This window comes from Lacerta agilis, chromosome 3 (genome assembly GCF_009819535.1).
Source record: "Lacerta agilis isolate rLacAgi1 chromosome 3, rLacAgi1.pri, whole genome shotgun sequence".
Lineage (NCBI taxonomy): Eukaryota > Metazoa > Chordata > Lepidosauria > Squamata > Lacertidae > Lacerta > Lacerta agilis.
This window is the reverse complement of record NC_046314.1, coordinates 71,867,038-71,882,544: the sequence shown is the minus strand read 5'-3', so window position 1 is coordinate 71,882,544 and position 15,507 is coordinate 71,867,038. Positions and strand designations below refer to the sequence as shown.

Genomic DNA, 15,507 nt, shown 5'->3' with positions numbered 1-15,507 from the left:
ACATGACTAAGCAAAAGTGTATTGTTAACTTCTGAGCTTTTTGAATACGGCGGGATATAGAATTATTTAAATACTTTAAAGAGTTATAAAGATTTTTATTTCCAACTATTTTCACAAAATGGTAGATTATCATGACGGCTTGTTGGAGGAATACAAGGAAATTTTATATTGTTGTTTTCAAATGGCACAGCATGCCTGCTTGCCCTGTGATTTTTTCCTTTGGGGCCCATCATAAACAAGGAACCAATTAAATGTGAATTTGGAAAGAAAGCACCCTGCTGTTAAAGAATTACATTTCTTATAGAATTATTCATGGTATGTTAGAGCAACATCAAGCCTTTGCAATTCTGTCCACTTCTTTTGTTTGGGGAATCGGTATGGCTAGTATTTAAATACTTCTGGTGGGACTGGGGATGGTTGACTGGAGGTTTGCTGATAGCATAATATTGAAGCCACCTCCTTGGGATCAAGATAGACTTCCCCAATCATGCTAAATGTTGGATGTGTTTTCTGCTCTTATTTGCATTTCCTTGAGTGTTGATGCACTGTTAATAAGAAGCCTCTTGGGCTTGCCAATTGGAAGGTTGGCTGTTCAAATCTGTGCAACGGGGTGAGCTCCTGTTGCTCTGTCCCAGCTTCTGCCAACCTAGCAGTTTGAAAGCATGCCAGTGCAAGTAGATAAATAGGTGCTTCTGTGATGGGAAGGTAAATGGCATTTCTGTGCACTCTGGTTTCTGTCACCGTGTTCTGTTGCGCCAGAAGCGGTTTAGTCATGCTGGCCACATACCCAGAAAGCTGTCTGTGGACAAACAGCAGCTCCCTCAGACTGAAAGCAAAATGTGCGCCACAACCCCATAGTCACCTTTGACTGGACTTAACCGTCCAGGGGTCCTTTACGTTTAACCTTTTAGCATTTATGAAGTCCTTTCTGAGTATTCAATGAAATTATTATCTCAGTAACCTGTACAACAGCACCTTAAAGGTAGGATAATATAATATTAGACGTTTCCATAATTTTGGGTATCCCCTTTATATAACTCCGGTTAATCTGAAAAACCTAATTGATGACAGGATGTGGCTCAATGCTTGGATGAGAACACAATGGGAGCCCCATTCAAGGCAGGTCCTACAATATACCCAAAGGAAAGAGTCAAATTTGGAAGTATCATTAAAGGACAGATAATTGCTAAGTTATATATATAACATTTTTTTCCATAATCCAAAATTGGATTATGTAACACTGGTGATATGGCACCTCCATTAGTTATCTTTTGGAATGCTCAATTCATAGTGCAAGTTGTAACCTTTAATATCTTAAGTGACCCCAGACCACAGTACCTTAAGAACCACCTTGTCCCAAACCTGTTAAGATTGATGTTGGGGGGCTCTTTGTATTGCCGTTTGAGGTCTGACAAACAGGTCTGACAAACGTTTGAGGTGGGACATTCTCCCAAGGGGCTAGGCTCCATCTTTAATTTCTTTTCAGTTGGTCTGTTTATTTCAACAGGCTTTTCGTTGCTTCATTTAAACTGATTATCACGTTGATGGTACTGTTTCGATGTTTAATGATTTTAATTTTTTATGATGTTTAAATGAGGTTGCTGCTGCTTTGAGTATTTTATATTAAAAATGGGGCTATAAATATATCAACAGAAATAAAACTCAGTCTGTCTCTTGCCCTGTTTCACCCAAATAGAAAGGGTAATTATAACTGTTGTAGATAGTAAGAGCTGAGGTTGCAGGTGTTTTTCAGGGATGGATGATGTCAGGTGCAAAAATTAGTAGTAGTAGTTGTAGTAGTAGTAGTAGTGCATCCTTCATCCAAAGATCACAGGGCAGTTTACAACAGAAAAATACAAAATGAGAATACAAAAGACATAGTAAAACAACAAAAACAAACCAATATCCCCCCCCCAAAACATACAGTAGTTGAAAAACGAAACATGCCTAAAGCTATATAATGAAGGCGCTATGTGAGCCTCCCTGGGGAGAGCATTCCACAAGCAGGGAGCCACCACAGAAAATGCTTGTCCCCGTGTTGCCACCCTCCGGACCTCTCCTTGGAGGGGCACACAAAGAAGGGCCCCAGGAACTGCCCACTAGCAGTGCCTCAGCCTTTTCTGGATTGAGCTTCTGTTTGTTGGCTCTTGTCCATCTATTGCTGAGGCAAGACCATGTTTCAACACATCCACTGCCACACCTGCAGTTGTAAAGGAGAAGTAGAGCTGTGTGTCAGCAGCATATTGCTGACGATGTACACCAAAACCCCGAATGACCCCACTCGGATGTTTCGTATAGATGTTAAACAGCACAGGGGATACAATTGAGGAACTCCCCATTGAATGCTCCATGAGACCGAAAAACACTACTGAAGCATCACCTTCGGGGACGTAACATCCAAATATGACCAGAACCACTGCAAAGTGGTGCCACCCTCCCTTTACTTTGTAAGTCACTTTGAAAGGATACCAGGGGTGATTGTATCGAAAGCAGCTGAGAGGTTGAAGAGAATTAACAGAGACACCCTAATCCCCCCAAAAAAGACTCTTGTTGCCCTTATTATGTATTCAATTTATTCCCCACCCTTTCAATATTAAAAACAGTTTAAAGCAAATTAGTCATATGAACAGAGTGGGTCCTGACAAAATAACTCTCAGTTATCAAAGGCCAGGGTAAAGAGGGGGCATTGCCCATTTCTCTTACTTCACAAAATGGGAAACCTAAAAAGGGTCTCTGGTGAAGATCTGGGCAGGTTATAGGGGAAGAGATAATTCTTCAGGTATGCTATCCCCAATATGTTTAAGGCTTTATAGGTCACAACCAATTGGGCTCCAAAATGGGCTGGAAGCTAGTGCAGGTGATGAAGCACTGGCAAAATATACTGATATCAACCAGTACTTTTATTTTCATTCTTTATCTGTGTTACCTTCTAACAGTATCTTCTTTTCCAACCTTTTGATTCAATATTGATTGATAATCAGAATATTATTATTATTATTGCTCTGGAGCTGCTTTGGTGTCTCAGGTGAGAAGCCAGCAAGCAAATTAAACCTGCAATATGATATACACCTAATATAATTATGGTGAGAACCTAGAGGATTTAGGGAGGGGGGGGATCTAATAAAAAAGGAAAACCTGGCTTACTAAATGTTGAGATTAAATAGCATCTACAATAGGGCCTGAACCTTGATATGTGAACAGGAAATTATGAAAAAGAAAAGTGCTGCAAAGAATAAACTATTATTTATGCTCCCTTAAAAAAAATCCAAACAATAATTCGTATTTGAAAGAAACTGACCTAAGACTATATTTTCACTGGGGTTGCTTAAATGGCACATCATTATTAATTCAAGTAAATTAGGCATTGGGATAATCCGGTTTATGAATATCCAACCACTGACCAAGTGATAATCAGGTACAAAAGTATGTTGAACTTTTCTTGGCAGAACAGTACAGATGACTGGCTTAGCGAGCAGTTTACATGCAACACAGGCCAAGTACAATATTATGGCATTTGTGTGGTACCATAGATGTTGGAGTAAACAGATCTACCCTCACGCTATCCCCTTAATGAAATAAAGATGTTGCTAAATGCTATTGATAATTTTATCAATATTATAATCGAAAGATACATCAGTTTTGCCATTTCAAAATCTCTAATTAGGACTCTGTGTGATTATAAAAACAGTTGCAAAGTAAGGAAAAGATCAAAGGAAGTCTGGAAAGCTATCCCCCCCCCTTTGTGGAAGTTTATGTTCCTTTCAGGGGATTTGTTATTCTGCCAAAATAAAGCTGTGCGCCTGACATTTCATACACTGCTAGCAAAAATGGCTTGTCCAGTGTTATTTTGAGCGCCTCAGTGTCTTGACTTCTTTCTGTGGGGTCGGTTGCTTCATCTGCTGTCCTGGGAGTGAGTTCCAAAAGCTGCTGGTTTATGATCTGGAAACAGAAAGGAGCTCAGTGAATTTGAGAGTCTGGATCAGGAGCGTATGACACGAGAGAGGTGACAAATGACAATCCACGTAAATAAAAAGGTATGAAAAGTGCTAAGCAAAAGGACATGGGATGCAGCAAGAAGCAACCAATAATGTTTACAGAAGACTTGTTGAATCAGCTTTGCCCAAAGACTTGCTAGGGCAATAAAGGAAATAAAGTAAAAGTACAGTATGATCCTGTATTAGAAATACGCTTCACATTAGCAATTAATCTTGGCTGCAATTTCCATACTGATCAATGATCACTCCATACATTTAGATAATAATCCCTGACCATTGGCCAGGCTGGCTGATTCTGATGGGCAGTGGATTCCAACAACATCTAGAGAGTCATACCCGGTAAGTTCCCCATCCCTGGTTTACTGTATATTCTGGCGTATAAGACTACTTTTTAATCCAGGAAAATCTTCTCAAAAGTCAGGGGTCGTCTTATACGCTGGGTGGAGAATCTGCAGTCGAGTATAGCTCAAACTCTATATTTTAACTGGAAACGTTGGGGGTCGTCTTATATGCCCAGTCGTCTTATACGCCAGAAAATACGGTATATTAAGAGGCTGTAGAATGCCAGACTAGGTCATTGTTTCATATTCACATAGCTAACATAGAATTCACATCTGTTCTTCCAGATATTATTTCCTTGAAGTATTTATAGACCACTAAACATGGCCAAATATCACTGTGGTACGGCTACATGCAACTAATTGAAGCAGTTTTCCCAGAAGAATTGCGATACTGCCTGGGAGTCAACGCAATCTTCTGGAGAAGCCTTTTGAAATAGTGTTTGTAGCATCTGACAAAACGGGCATAATATTGGAGGGCGTCCAACTTCAGTGGCCTTTGTGCTCTACAAGGCAGGTGTCACTCTGCTGAAGGACCTGAAAAGGAATTTCAGCCGTGCCTTTTCCTTTCCGTATGTTATCATACTTCCATTTCAAAATATGTAGATAAACAACACTCTGCCATATTTGACAACCTGAAGTATCTTGCAGTGTTGCTTTGAGGGGTAAATGACTGATTATAAGCCTCCTTGGCAACTTATTTGGTGAGAGTGTTATAAGTGGAAAAGGCTGAACACGGGGATAAATATATGTGGTAATGACATGACAGTTTTTGAAGGTGAAAAGAATGCTTGGGAGGCTGACATTTTGAATGGAGTTGCAGGCTTGCTCAACATGTTCCCTGCAACCAAATTCCCATTTAAAATGTTCCTTGGTCCAGTAGTGTTTTCTCCCAGCAGAGCCTAAAATGTCTGCTTATACATTTAAATACATATTTGGAAACCTAAAGGGGAGAAGCAATTGGGAAGGGGCTAGTTTTGGGCCTTCTCAGTAGTGGCGCCCTCCCTGTGGAACGCCCTCCCTTCAGATGTCAAGGAAATAAACAACTATTTGACATCTGAAGGCAACCCTGTTTAGCGAAGTTTTAAGGATTGATGTATTTATTATGTTTTTATATATGCTGTAAGCCACCCAGTGTCTGGGGAGACCTGGCCAGATGGGTGGGGTAATAATAATAATAATAATAATAATAATAATAATAATAATAATAATAATAATACCGTAATAATCCAAAATGTCTGGTGGGCAGTAGTGCTGTTAGGCTACAGTTTGAGACAACACAGAGGGCTCCATTCAGCAGTATTATCTGGATGGCCCCAAATGCAGCTGTACTGGCTTAACATATTTTTAAGAGCAGTAATAACACATTACTATCTAAAAAGTCAACCCATGCTCAGTAAGTCCAGAGTCTAAAATTGCCTAACAGTACACACAACTGCTTGCAGGAAAAAGGCTAAGAACCCTTTTTCCCCCTCTCCGCCTTCCATTTCACTCATCACTGCAGTCTTTTGAGGCTTCTTTTCATTTTTAAAATCATTCATCTGTATGTAACGTCTCATCTCCCCCTTTATGCTATGAGTCATTGAGCCCTTGTCCTCTCATAGCATTGTCTTTGGTCCCATGCCTTCCTGGCATGTGCTCCAAATGTTCATTTTTTGCCCACTACAGATTTTGCTCTCTGCAACAACTAGCCTGCTCTCTATTCTGTTGTTTACATGGACTTTGTCTCTGTGTGAAAGACTGAAATCGTCTGCGCTTTTGAGTAGAAAAGTACCTTCCCAACAGTTATGTTGTTGTCACTTAGTCGTGCGAGGTTGGCTTTATTTCCAAGCAGGTAAGACAGGGGCGTTTTGCCAAGGAGTTCCTGTATATCATAGGTGCTTTCCAAGCACACCTTTGGCAAAGTCAGCTGGATTTGTCTGAAGAAGATGCAAGAAGGGAGAAAGAGAGGAAATTATATTAGCAAATTTGCGTAATGCTGATTTATATGTAGAGATCAGGGCCTTGCCGCCCATGAGGCATACTGAGGCACTAGCCTCAGGTGGCAGAATTGCGCAGGGCAGTGCCCCTGCAGGTGCCCTGCCCACCCCCGACACCAGAGAAGGACCTGCAGAAGCTTCCAGTGAGATCTTGCAAAGCTGGCACAAGCTGTCTTGAGAGTTCTGTGGGATGTCACAAGATCTCACTGGAAGCTGCTGGCACCACCATGCAACCCCAGTGAGCGAGACTTTGCCTAATGTAGCTGAGTCCTAAATCAGCTCCTCTCCAATCCATTTACTGTACTTCCAATTAATTTCCATCAATTTAATTACCCTAGTCATTACCTCCCAAATCATCTTTAGACAAAATAGTGTGATAGAATTGTGACAAGCAATAAAAAATACGTCTTCTTGGGGGAAAGTTTGGTGTGATCACATTTTGGTTATTGCTCTTATATATTTTTTAATATGTGTTTACTATGTAAGGCACCCTGAGAACTTTGGGTATAAAATGGACATAAATATGGTGGAAAAAATCTTAAATCACCTTTTCCCCCCCCCAGATAAATATCCCACCCAACAACTCAAATCACCCCCAATTCATTTTCTTCCAAAGTCAAAAATCTACCCATTCAGGGCACTTTAGAAAATGATTTGGGGCCCATGCATCTATTTCTAGCAACACCCTGCTCTTGGGTAAAACACTATCATGGAAACCCTTTGAAATTTGAGTAAGAGTTCTTTGTCTGCCCTCTCTCATAGTATGCTCATAACATCCACCTAAGTATCAGGGAAAATAGATCTTATTTTGTTGTGGACCCATGTGAGGGTACTTAATCCCTCACGGATGCCCAGCACAAAATAAGGGAGGGCATGAATTGGTCCCTTTCCCCCAACAAAGTAAAGAAAAAGGCAGCTCTTTCCTTCACCAGGCCTCTCTTTGGCTTAGCATACAGTGTGATGTGAGATTATAAAACAGATTTAGGAGTGGAAAGGAGAAAATTAAACAGCCCTGTCATTAATTTTTTTTAAAGGCAGAGGGTGCAAATACTCTTTGCTGGCATTTCTAAATACTGATCTAGATTTAAATGTTGTTGTCAATGACAGGTACTGTATTACTATTAGGACTGAGGTGGCTGAGTTTAACTTGGAGAAACTATGTCAGTACCAGTTCTCTGGCAACTGGATCTAAGTGAAAAGAGACAGCTATCCCACCTGACTGTTGCTGGTCCCACAAATATCTAATGTTGCATAAACAAAATATACCTTGGGGACAGTCCCACCAGCCATTCATTGGAATGAACCTTCATGGAATATTGACTTTCAACACTGGCCAGGTCACTGTTATTGGTAGGCTGCAAAAGCAGCAGAAATAAATCCTGGCTGAGAGGAATTTTGATGGAAGAAATGTTCTGGCTGGGATCACATTTATGCTGAAAGGTTCCCGTTATTCTCATCATTGGTACAGGGATTGTTTTGTGTGAACTGAGCCAGAATTCCTGAGGTTCTTTCAGTAGGGAGGCTCCCTTCACAGAGACTGAAAACAAAAACCGGAATATGGTTAGAGGGAGAAATGAGTCGATTTTTGAATCCACAAAGTGTCACACTGGCGGAAATTTCTTTTAATTCATTATTTAAAACATATACTCCCCACTCTGTTTCTTTAACAGAATTCAAATGACTAACAACAGCAATTTAATATGACTTTTTAAAATTAAGAACAGCAAAATAAAAACAGTAAAATTGACCATTAAATTCAATTAAACCCTCCTCCCATTTTTTGGCAGAGTGGTAAAAGAGAAAATCCATAATTCCTTGGGGTTATTCCCAGTAGTAATGTATGGAAGTGAGAGCTGGACCATAAAGAAGGCTGATCGCCGAAGAATTGATGCTTTTGAATTATGGTGCTGGAGGAGACTCTTGAGAGTCCCATGGTCTGCAAAAAGATCCATCCTTAAAGAAATCAGCCCTGAGTGCTCACTTGAAGGGCAGATCCTGAAGTTGAGGCTCCAATACTTTGGCCACCTCATGAGAAAAGAAGACTCCCTGGAAAAGACCCTGATGTTGGGAAAGATGGAGGGCACAAGGAGAAGGGGACGACAGAGGATGAGATGGTTGGACAGTGTTCTCGAAGCGACTGGCATGAGTTTGGCCAAACTGCGGGAGGCAGTGAAAGATAGGCATGCCTGGCGTGCTCTGGTCCATGGGGTCACGAAGAGTTGGACACGACTGAACGACTGAACAACAATTCTAGAAGAAATCACTAATGGGTGGAACAATTAATTGATGAAAAAGTCAGTTACACACTAACACTACTTCAATGAATTGGGCTTATTGCTATTGATGCTTTAGTTGAGAATCCTGCATTGCAGGGGGCTAGACTAGATGACCCTCAGGTTCCCTTCCAACTGTACAATTCTATGATTCTATGATTTTTAGTTAAGGAATCTTGAGGACCCTCTTATTCTATACAGTGGTACCTCTGGTTAAGTACTTAATTCATTCCGGAGGTCCGTTCTTAACCTGAAGCACCACTTTAGCTAATGGGACCTCCCGCTGCCACTGCACCACCAGAGCACGATTTCTGTTCTCATCCTGAAGCAAAGTTCTTAACCTGAAGTGTTATTTCTGGGTTAGCGGAGTTTGTAACCTGAAGCGTATGTAACGAAGCGTATGTAACCCGAGATACCACTGTACACCTAAAAAAGGTAAAGAACCCCTGACAGTTAAGCCCAGTTGTGAACGACTCTAGGGTTGTGGTGCTCATCTCATTTTACTGGCTGAGGGAGCCAGCATTTGTCTGCAGACAGTTTTTCTGGGTCATGTGGCCACCATGACTAAGCCACTTCTGGCAAAACCAGAGCAGCACACGGAAACGCCATTTACCGTCCCGCTGAAGCGGTACCTATTTATCTACTTGCACTTTGACGTGCTTTCAAATGGCATGGGGAGCAGGAGCTGGGACCCGTTGCTCGGTCCCTGCTCCTGCCAACCTAGCAGTTCGAAAGCACGTCAAAGTGCAAGTAGATAAATAGGTACCGCTCTGGCGCGAAGGTAAATGGTGTTTCCGTGCGCTGCTCTGATTCACCAGAAGCGGCTTAGTCATGCTGGCCACATGACCCGGAAGCTGTGCGCCAGCTCCCTTGACCAGTAAAGCGAGATGAGTGCCGCAACCCCAGAGTCATCCGCAACTGGACCTAACGGTCAGGGGTCCTTTACCTTTACTGCTGATTAGCTATCGTTGCTTTGAAAGATGGGGGAAAGGCAGAGAGAGTGCCCCACTGAAGGCTTCTTTTGAAAATAGCAATGTGTGTGCACACATGTCCACATAACACAGCAGACAGGCTGGTTTCATTGCCGCAAGATGTTGACTGAAAGAATTTTTATGGGAATTGCTTCTGTTCTTTAAACCAGATGAAATCAATACTTGGTCCCTCAATATCTATTTCCTGTGACAGGCGGGAACAGGAATTCAATCTGCAAAGCAGTATGCTACCAGGCTTTGACTTCTAGTGCCAGAGATAAGCAGTGGAGGTGGCTACTGCGTGTGATATTCCCTAGGGCATTTAGCTGTCCATCTCCGAAAACAGCAGGTGTAAAACCTAGTTGGGCAATTCTTACATTAGCACAGTCCTAGGGAAGCATGTGCCAACCATCAAAGTCATGGAATTACCTGAAGGTGTACAGATATAAATCTCCATATACGCATTAGAGGATTTCCCACATTAGAATAGAAGACTGATTACTCAAAAATGTGAACAGCGTGGCATTATGGGGTACATAAATTCAGTTCAACTGATGAAAATTAGATTCCCTATAGAACTGCTACTGGTATCAACAAGTAGGAATTCTCCCTGCTCACTTACCTTTGAAATGAGTGTAAGTTGCTAACAGGAGGTTAGTTTCTGGATCAATGTCTGCCAGCAAATTCTTACTTCGGTGGGTGCTTTTGGCTTCGACAAAAGCATTCATTTCTTCTGCTGCCTTTGTGGGGTTTGTAAAGTCCACAGCTCGCACGAAGAAATTCATATTTGGAAAGGCCAAATCACTGACAAAGGACTCGGATAAACGGATTTCGGGGGCAGAGAAAAGCCAGGAGAACTTCGAGAAGAACAGCTGATCATCTTCTTTTGAGTGAAATGGACTTTTAGCAATGCTGCTCAGAACAGAGAATACTTTGCGCCCATCAATTCTGTAGGTGCAGTTTGGATTAACAGATGTGGAGTCAAATCCTAAAAAAGTCTGCAGTTCCTTTGCTGTTTCACCAGAGGCCCCTATATAGAAGGCTAGCAAGGACTCGTAGCTGAATGTGGGGGACAGAAGAATATTTTCTTCCTTGTGCATTTTCCTCAGTTGTTCATAGAAGCGTGCACCGATAATATGAATTGGGTCTCTCAGCTCTTTCCGTAAATGACTTCCCTCGCTCTTGTTTCTGACACCCTCCTCATGTGCCGAAATGATGTGAGATAAATTTGAGACAGGGACAAAATTATTCACCTGCTGTTCCCTGTCTTCCTCCACCTTGCAACCAGTTAGGTTTCCTACATCAAACAGATAGAATGGGTGGACATAGACCCGGTCACAGCCCACAATGGTAAGGCAGAGAACGAAGCACAACAAACTCACTCCTGGGTTCATGTTTGACTGCAACTTCAGTGATGTCTGTTGAGGAAGGAAGAAAGCAACATAGTTTTGTGAGTTTGCCAAGCATTTTATTTCTGCCACGTAAAATGGCTACTCAAGCCACAACCAGTTAAAGGGAGGTACCGGTACTTTGTTATAATCTTCTGCTCTGGGTGGAAATGCTTCTAGTCTGTGACTTACTGGGCTTATTGGCCCAGACTCTGAGATTAAAAGGCCTGTGCTCACCCATATCAGTTAACAAAACCACAATAAGATCTAAGTATAACTATGGAAAAAAGCTGTAACTGACTGATCATATCATGTATTTGAGTCATGTTTTAGATAAGTGGTTCCCAAAGAGGCCAGGGGGCACTGGAGGTGGAAAAGACTATCACTGGACCAAGCTCATCAGTTTTATTAAATTAATCAAACCAAATAGTTTTTATAGGGTACGGTAGGGTAGGGTAGGAAGCACTGGGGATGAGTTTATGGATCCAAGGGGATAGTGGCCTGAAAAACAAGGGGAGCCACTGCTTTAGAACCTGGGAATCTGGGTGCTTTCTATATCACAATTACTAGATGCTGTACTTTCTTCCTTTTCCTGCTCAGCCAGGAATCATAGGAAAATATGAAGCTGTCAGAATCATGCCGTGGTTCTATTTAGCTCGTAACTGGCTATTTGGCAGCAAGTCCTAAAGATCTCAGATAGGGATGATGGTGGTGTTTATGATGATGAATATTATTATTATTATTATTATTATTATTATTATTATTACCCTATTACCTGAAATCCAGGGGGTTGGAATTCTGGAATTCAGTATTCTCATAAATTTCCCAAGAGATTCAATGGTAATATTGTTTGGTTAATACTATTTTTATTATTTCCTCAAACCACTTGGCAGCTGCAGCTGGTTCACATTCCTTGCTAACAATAATGATGATGATGATGATGATGATGATGATAATTTTTATTAATTATTTTCCCAGCCCCTCTGGGAGGCTTACAGTACATATAAAAACATCCTGCTTTATATTGTTGTCCCATCTGGCAGTAGTTTAATATGACCTTTGAAAAGAGAAGACCCTTTCCAAAATATCTCTGTTAGTCCTGTGCCCTTGCATCATCCAACAGAGATGGTCAGGCCTGTTAGTACCAGCTAGAACTTGAATATGGTACTTTGTTTGAAGACTGGTTGAGGCCAAGTCTGGTTTAAAGATTAAAAAAATAAACAAATCTGAGCACAGAGAAGGGACCTTGAAGTTGCACAGCAGGGTCAGCCGGTACACAGGACACCTGGTCGTAGTCTTCCTCCTATGATGAGATTTCTATTTTAATTAGAAGAACTATTTCTAAACTTGCATCTCTACATTAGCTTGTGCAATGTTTTATGCAAATCTGAGTCTTCCTTCTCCTACCCCTTTTGCAACCCCCCCCCCTTTTTGCAGTGCATAAGGAGTCACCCCATCTACATGCTCTGGAACCCTGATCATGCAAGCATTGTGGGCAGAGGCCCGTATGGGACAGCTATATATTCCTGCCTTGAACTAGACAATCCTCAGAGCCCCTTCCAAATCTACAATTCTATGATTCTGTGGCCACTGAGGCAGGGTAGAGAAACTGTCAGAATTACAAGCCTGCAGCCCTTTTCTACCTATGATGCCATTTGTTTGTTTGTTTGTTTGTTTGTTTGTTTATGCATGAAGCCGCCTAGTTACTTTTGTGGGTGGGGAATCTTTCGTTATGCAGATAACCAGGATGTTTTCCTCCTTTTTCTTGCACAACTCTCAGCTTTTGAAGAAGCTTTGGTTATCTTTCTCAGACTGGTAGCGTAGAGACCAAGAAGCACCACAACAATTTCCCACTCAGAACATCCCACACTTCATCGCAAGACTCTTCCTAACTGAAGACCACAGCCTTTTCACCTCTTCTGACACCATCCTTTTCTCTCTTCCCATGACTGTTCCTCTCGTTTTTGCTGTACTGAACATCCACAGTAAATAAAAGTTTCAATCAGCTTCTTGGCTATTTCATCTAGCTTCACATAGGCATTAAAATATTTACGGGTAATTCCTTTCCATTTTTACTACCTCTCTTTACACTTATTTGCAATCTGTACTACTCAAGAGTCATTGGGGAAACCCAGCCAGATGTGCGGGGTATAAATAAATTGTTGTTGTTGTTGTTGTTGTTGTTGTTGTTGTTGTTAGTGTTATTATTATTATTATTGGAGTTAGCCCTTGACTTCTGCAAAATGTTGATTTTACCTCATGGCTGCAAAGGCATATGTTGGAAATTAATGTACTGCACAAAGCTAACCTGTTTCTTGCCATCTTGGAGAAAGATAATAATTAACCTTGTTAGCTTTAGGGCATAAAATAATGCACACATTCTCTTAGACTAGAGCATATAAAAATAATCCTAGTGGATCAGCTCCAAGGTCTCACTGGTCCAGCATTCTTTTATGACTCCTGCCATCCAGATTCTGCTGGGAAGCCCATAGTGCCACAGGCAGGACATGAGCAGAACAGCATCTCCTACTCATGGTCGCCAGCAAGTGAAATTCCAAGGCAGGCTGCCATCACAACTATTTGTAGCCTTATATTCCATGAACCTATCTAAATCTCTTTTTAAACTATCCAAGTTGCAGCCATGGCTACATCCCTTGTTGAGGTGCGGCAACCAGAACTGTGCACAGTATTCCATGTGTGGTCTCAACATACATTTGTACAGAGGCATTATTAAGGAACTTCTGAGGGGGAAAGAGAACGTCAAACCGCAACACATATGAATTTGTGAAAAGGATATACACTTATTTCCTACCAACAGAGTGAAATAATAATATGAATAACAGTGCTATTTAGATATTCCCTTTGGCATCATTTCCCTTCAACAATTACAAGGTCTGAAAATGAGTATAGACACCTCTCTCACACTCACTGTCTTGTGAAGTGGATCTTCTGCCGTTTCCTGCGCTCAGGATCTGACTCCAAGTGACAATTTGTGCTCCTATTTTATCCCCCTGATTGCCTAACCTAAGTTACACATTAGCTGCCCCCTCTGCTCTCTGACTCCAATGCACCGTGTCCTGGGATATGTGTTTTTCCATGTATTTGTAATCATTGCTCTTTCCTTTTCCCGGTGAGAATAGCAAACATTGGCTGAGGAGGCCGCTTCATCAGTTCTGAGTTTGCTGTCTCGTAACAGTATTTTTCCTCATCTGTTCTCCGTCCCCTAAAAGAGAAGCAACTCAGATGAGGACCTCATCCTGCAGGGGAAACAATGGGACATGATCACCTGTGAAACAACAGCTTTTATTAACTCACAATATTTGGCTTTCAGCTCTTTTAAGTTTTGTCCATTCATGTTTCATGCTTCTTCTTGCTGTTATGTAAAATAAAATATATCATTTTAAATGGCACCTGCGCGGGGGTTGGGAAGTGCTGTAATTCATCAGCCATGATGTCATGGGCACTGTGCGGCAGGTGGCACGACACTAGCACAAGCCCATTTCACAATCCACACTGCACTTATGACCACAATGGAAACAAACATTGAATTTCCTGAAACACGGATGTTCTGAGCACTGGGACAAATGTGGTTTCTTCACGTCAGAAGTGCAGCCTTGGACAAAGACGTCTGGATTTCTCGCAACTAGCAATTTGTCAGTGGGAAAGAAGAAATACCTCTTCTGGAGTTGCACTTACAAAAACTGCCAGCCAAGGATACGTAGAAAGGGCAACTGGGTTGCATTGCAAATGGTTTGCCTGTTGCTCCAAGGGACTTGATTAAAATAAGATAGTGGAGGGGCTCTGCTTTCACCTTGCATAAAGGGACTTAAAGAACACGAGTCAACAGAGTGGAGAAGGGGAGATTCCCTCCCAAATACCGTAACAACAATCAAAGTCAACTTAGTCTGTTGCAGAACAGAAATAGCAGAGAGGCTTGTGGTATCTATGCAAAGGCCCATCTGTCAGTTTTTGTTTCTCCGTTTTCCAGTCTTTAGCTCTGTTCTCCACATTTCTACACCAATCTGCGTTTTTAAAACTCCTCCTGAAAATTATTCAGCATTTTAGTGCAAATTTCTCCTAATAAGCACATCTTACACAACTGTGTCTAATATTTTCCTTAGTAAAATGCATTTTTATGCATGCTTTATTGTAATATATGCATTTTTATATGCAATCCTTGGCTGGAGAACTGCATTGCAAAATTCAGAAAAGTGTGAATCTTTAATAATAATAATAATTTATTTATTTATTTATACATACCCCGCCCATCTGGCTGGGTTTTTCCAGCCACTCTGGGTGGCTTCCAACCGAATATTAAAAACACAATACAGCATCAAACATTAAAATCTTCCCTAAACAGGGCTGCCTTCAGATGTCTTTTAAAAGTAAGACAGTTGCTTATTGCCTTGACATCTGCTGGGAGGGCGTTCCACAGGGCAGGTGCCACTACCAAGAAGGCCCTCTGCCTGGTTCCCTGTAACCTCACTTCTCGCAGCTGGACCTCAGTGTCCGGGCTGAACGATAGGGGTGGAGATGCCCCTTCACAGGATGGCTGTGTTTTGG

At 41.6% G+C, this 15,507-nt stretch overlaps 1 protein-coding gene across 4 annotated transcripts; it reads right to left on the bottom strand.

Moving 5' to 3' along the window:
* Positions 1 to 2,559: 2,559 nt before the first annotated feature.
* Positions 2,560 to 14,028, bottom strand: AGT (angiotensinogen). Of its 4 annotated transcripts, XM_033144251.1 has the most exons (6): positions 13,874 to 13,952; positions 12,190 to 12,247; positions 10,179 to 10,974; positions 7,579 to 7,849; positions 6,108 to 6,252; positions 2,560 to 3,939 (listed from the first exon to the last, which is right to left on the bottom strand). In XM_033144251.1, the coding sequence occupies exons 3-6, from the start codon at positions 10,948 to 10,950 to the stop codon at positions 3,751 to 3,753; spliced, it is 1,377 nt and encodes a 458-aa protein (XP_033000142.1). In that variant the 5' UTR covers positions 10,951 to 10,974; positions 12,190 to 12,247; positions 13,874 to 13,952; the 3' UTR covers positions 2,560 to 3,750. The 4 variants fall into 4 exon arrangements, with proteins under 4 accessions (XP_033000142.1, XP_033000141.1, XP_033000143.1 ...); XM_033144250.1 differs by lacking the exon at positions 12,190 to 12,247 and having other exon boundaries at positions 13,874 to 14,028; XM_033144252.1 differs by lacking the exon at positions 12,190 to 12,247 and having other exon boundaries at positions 13,868 to 13,964.
* Positions 14,029 to 15,507: the final 1,479 nt, after the last annotated feature.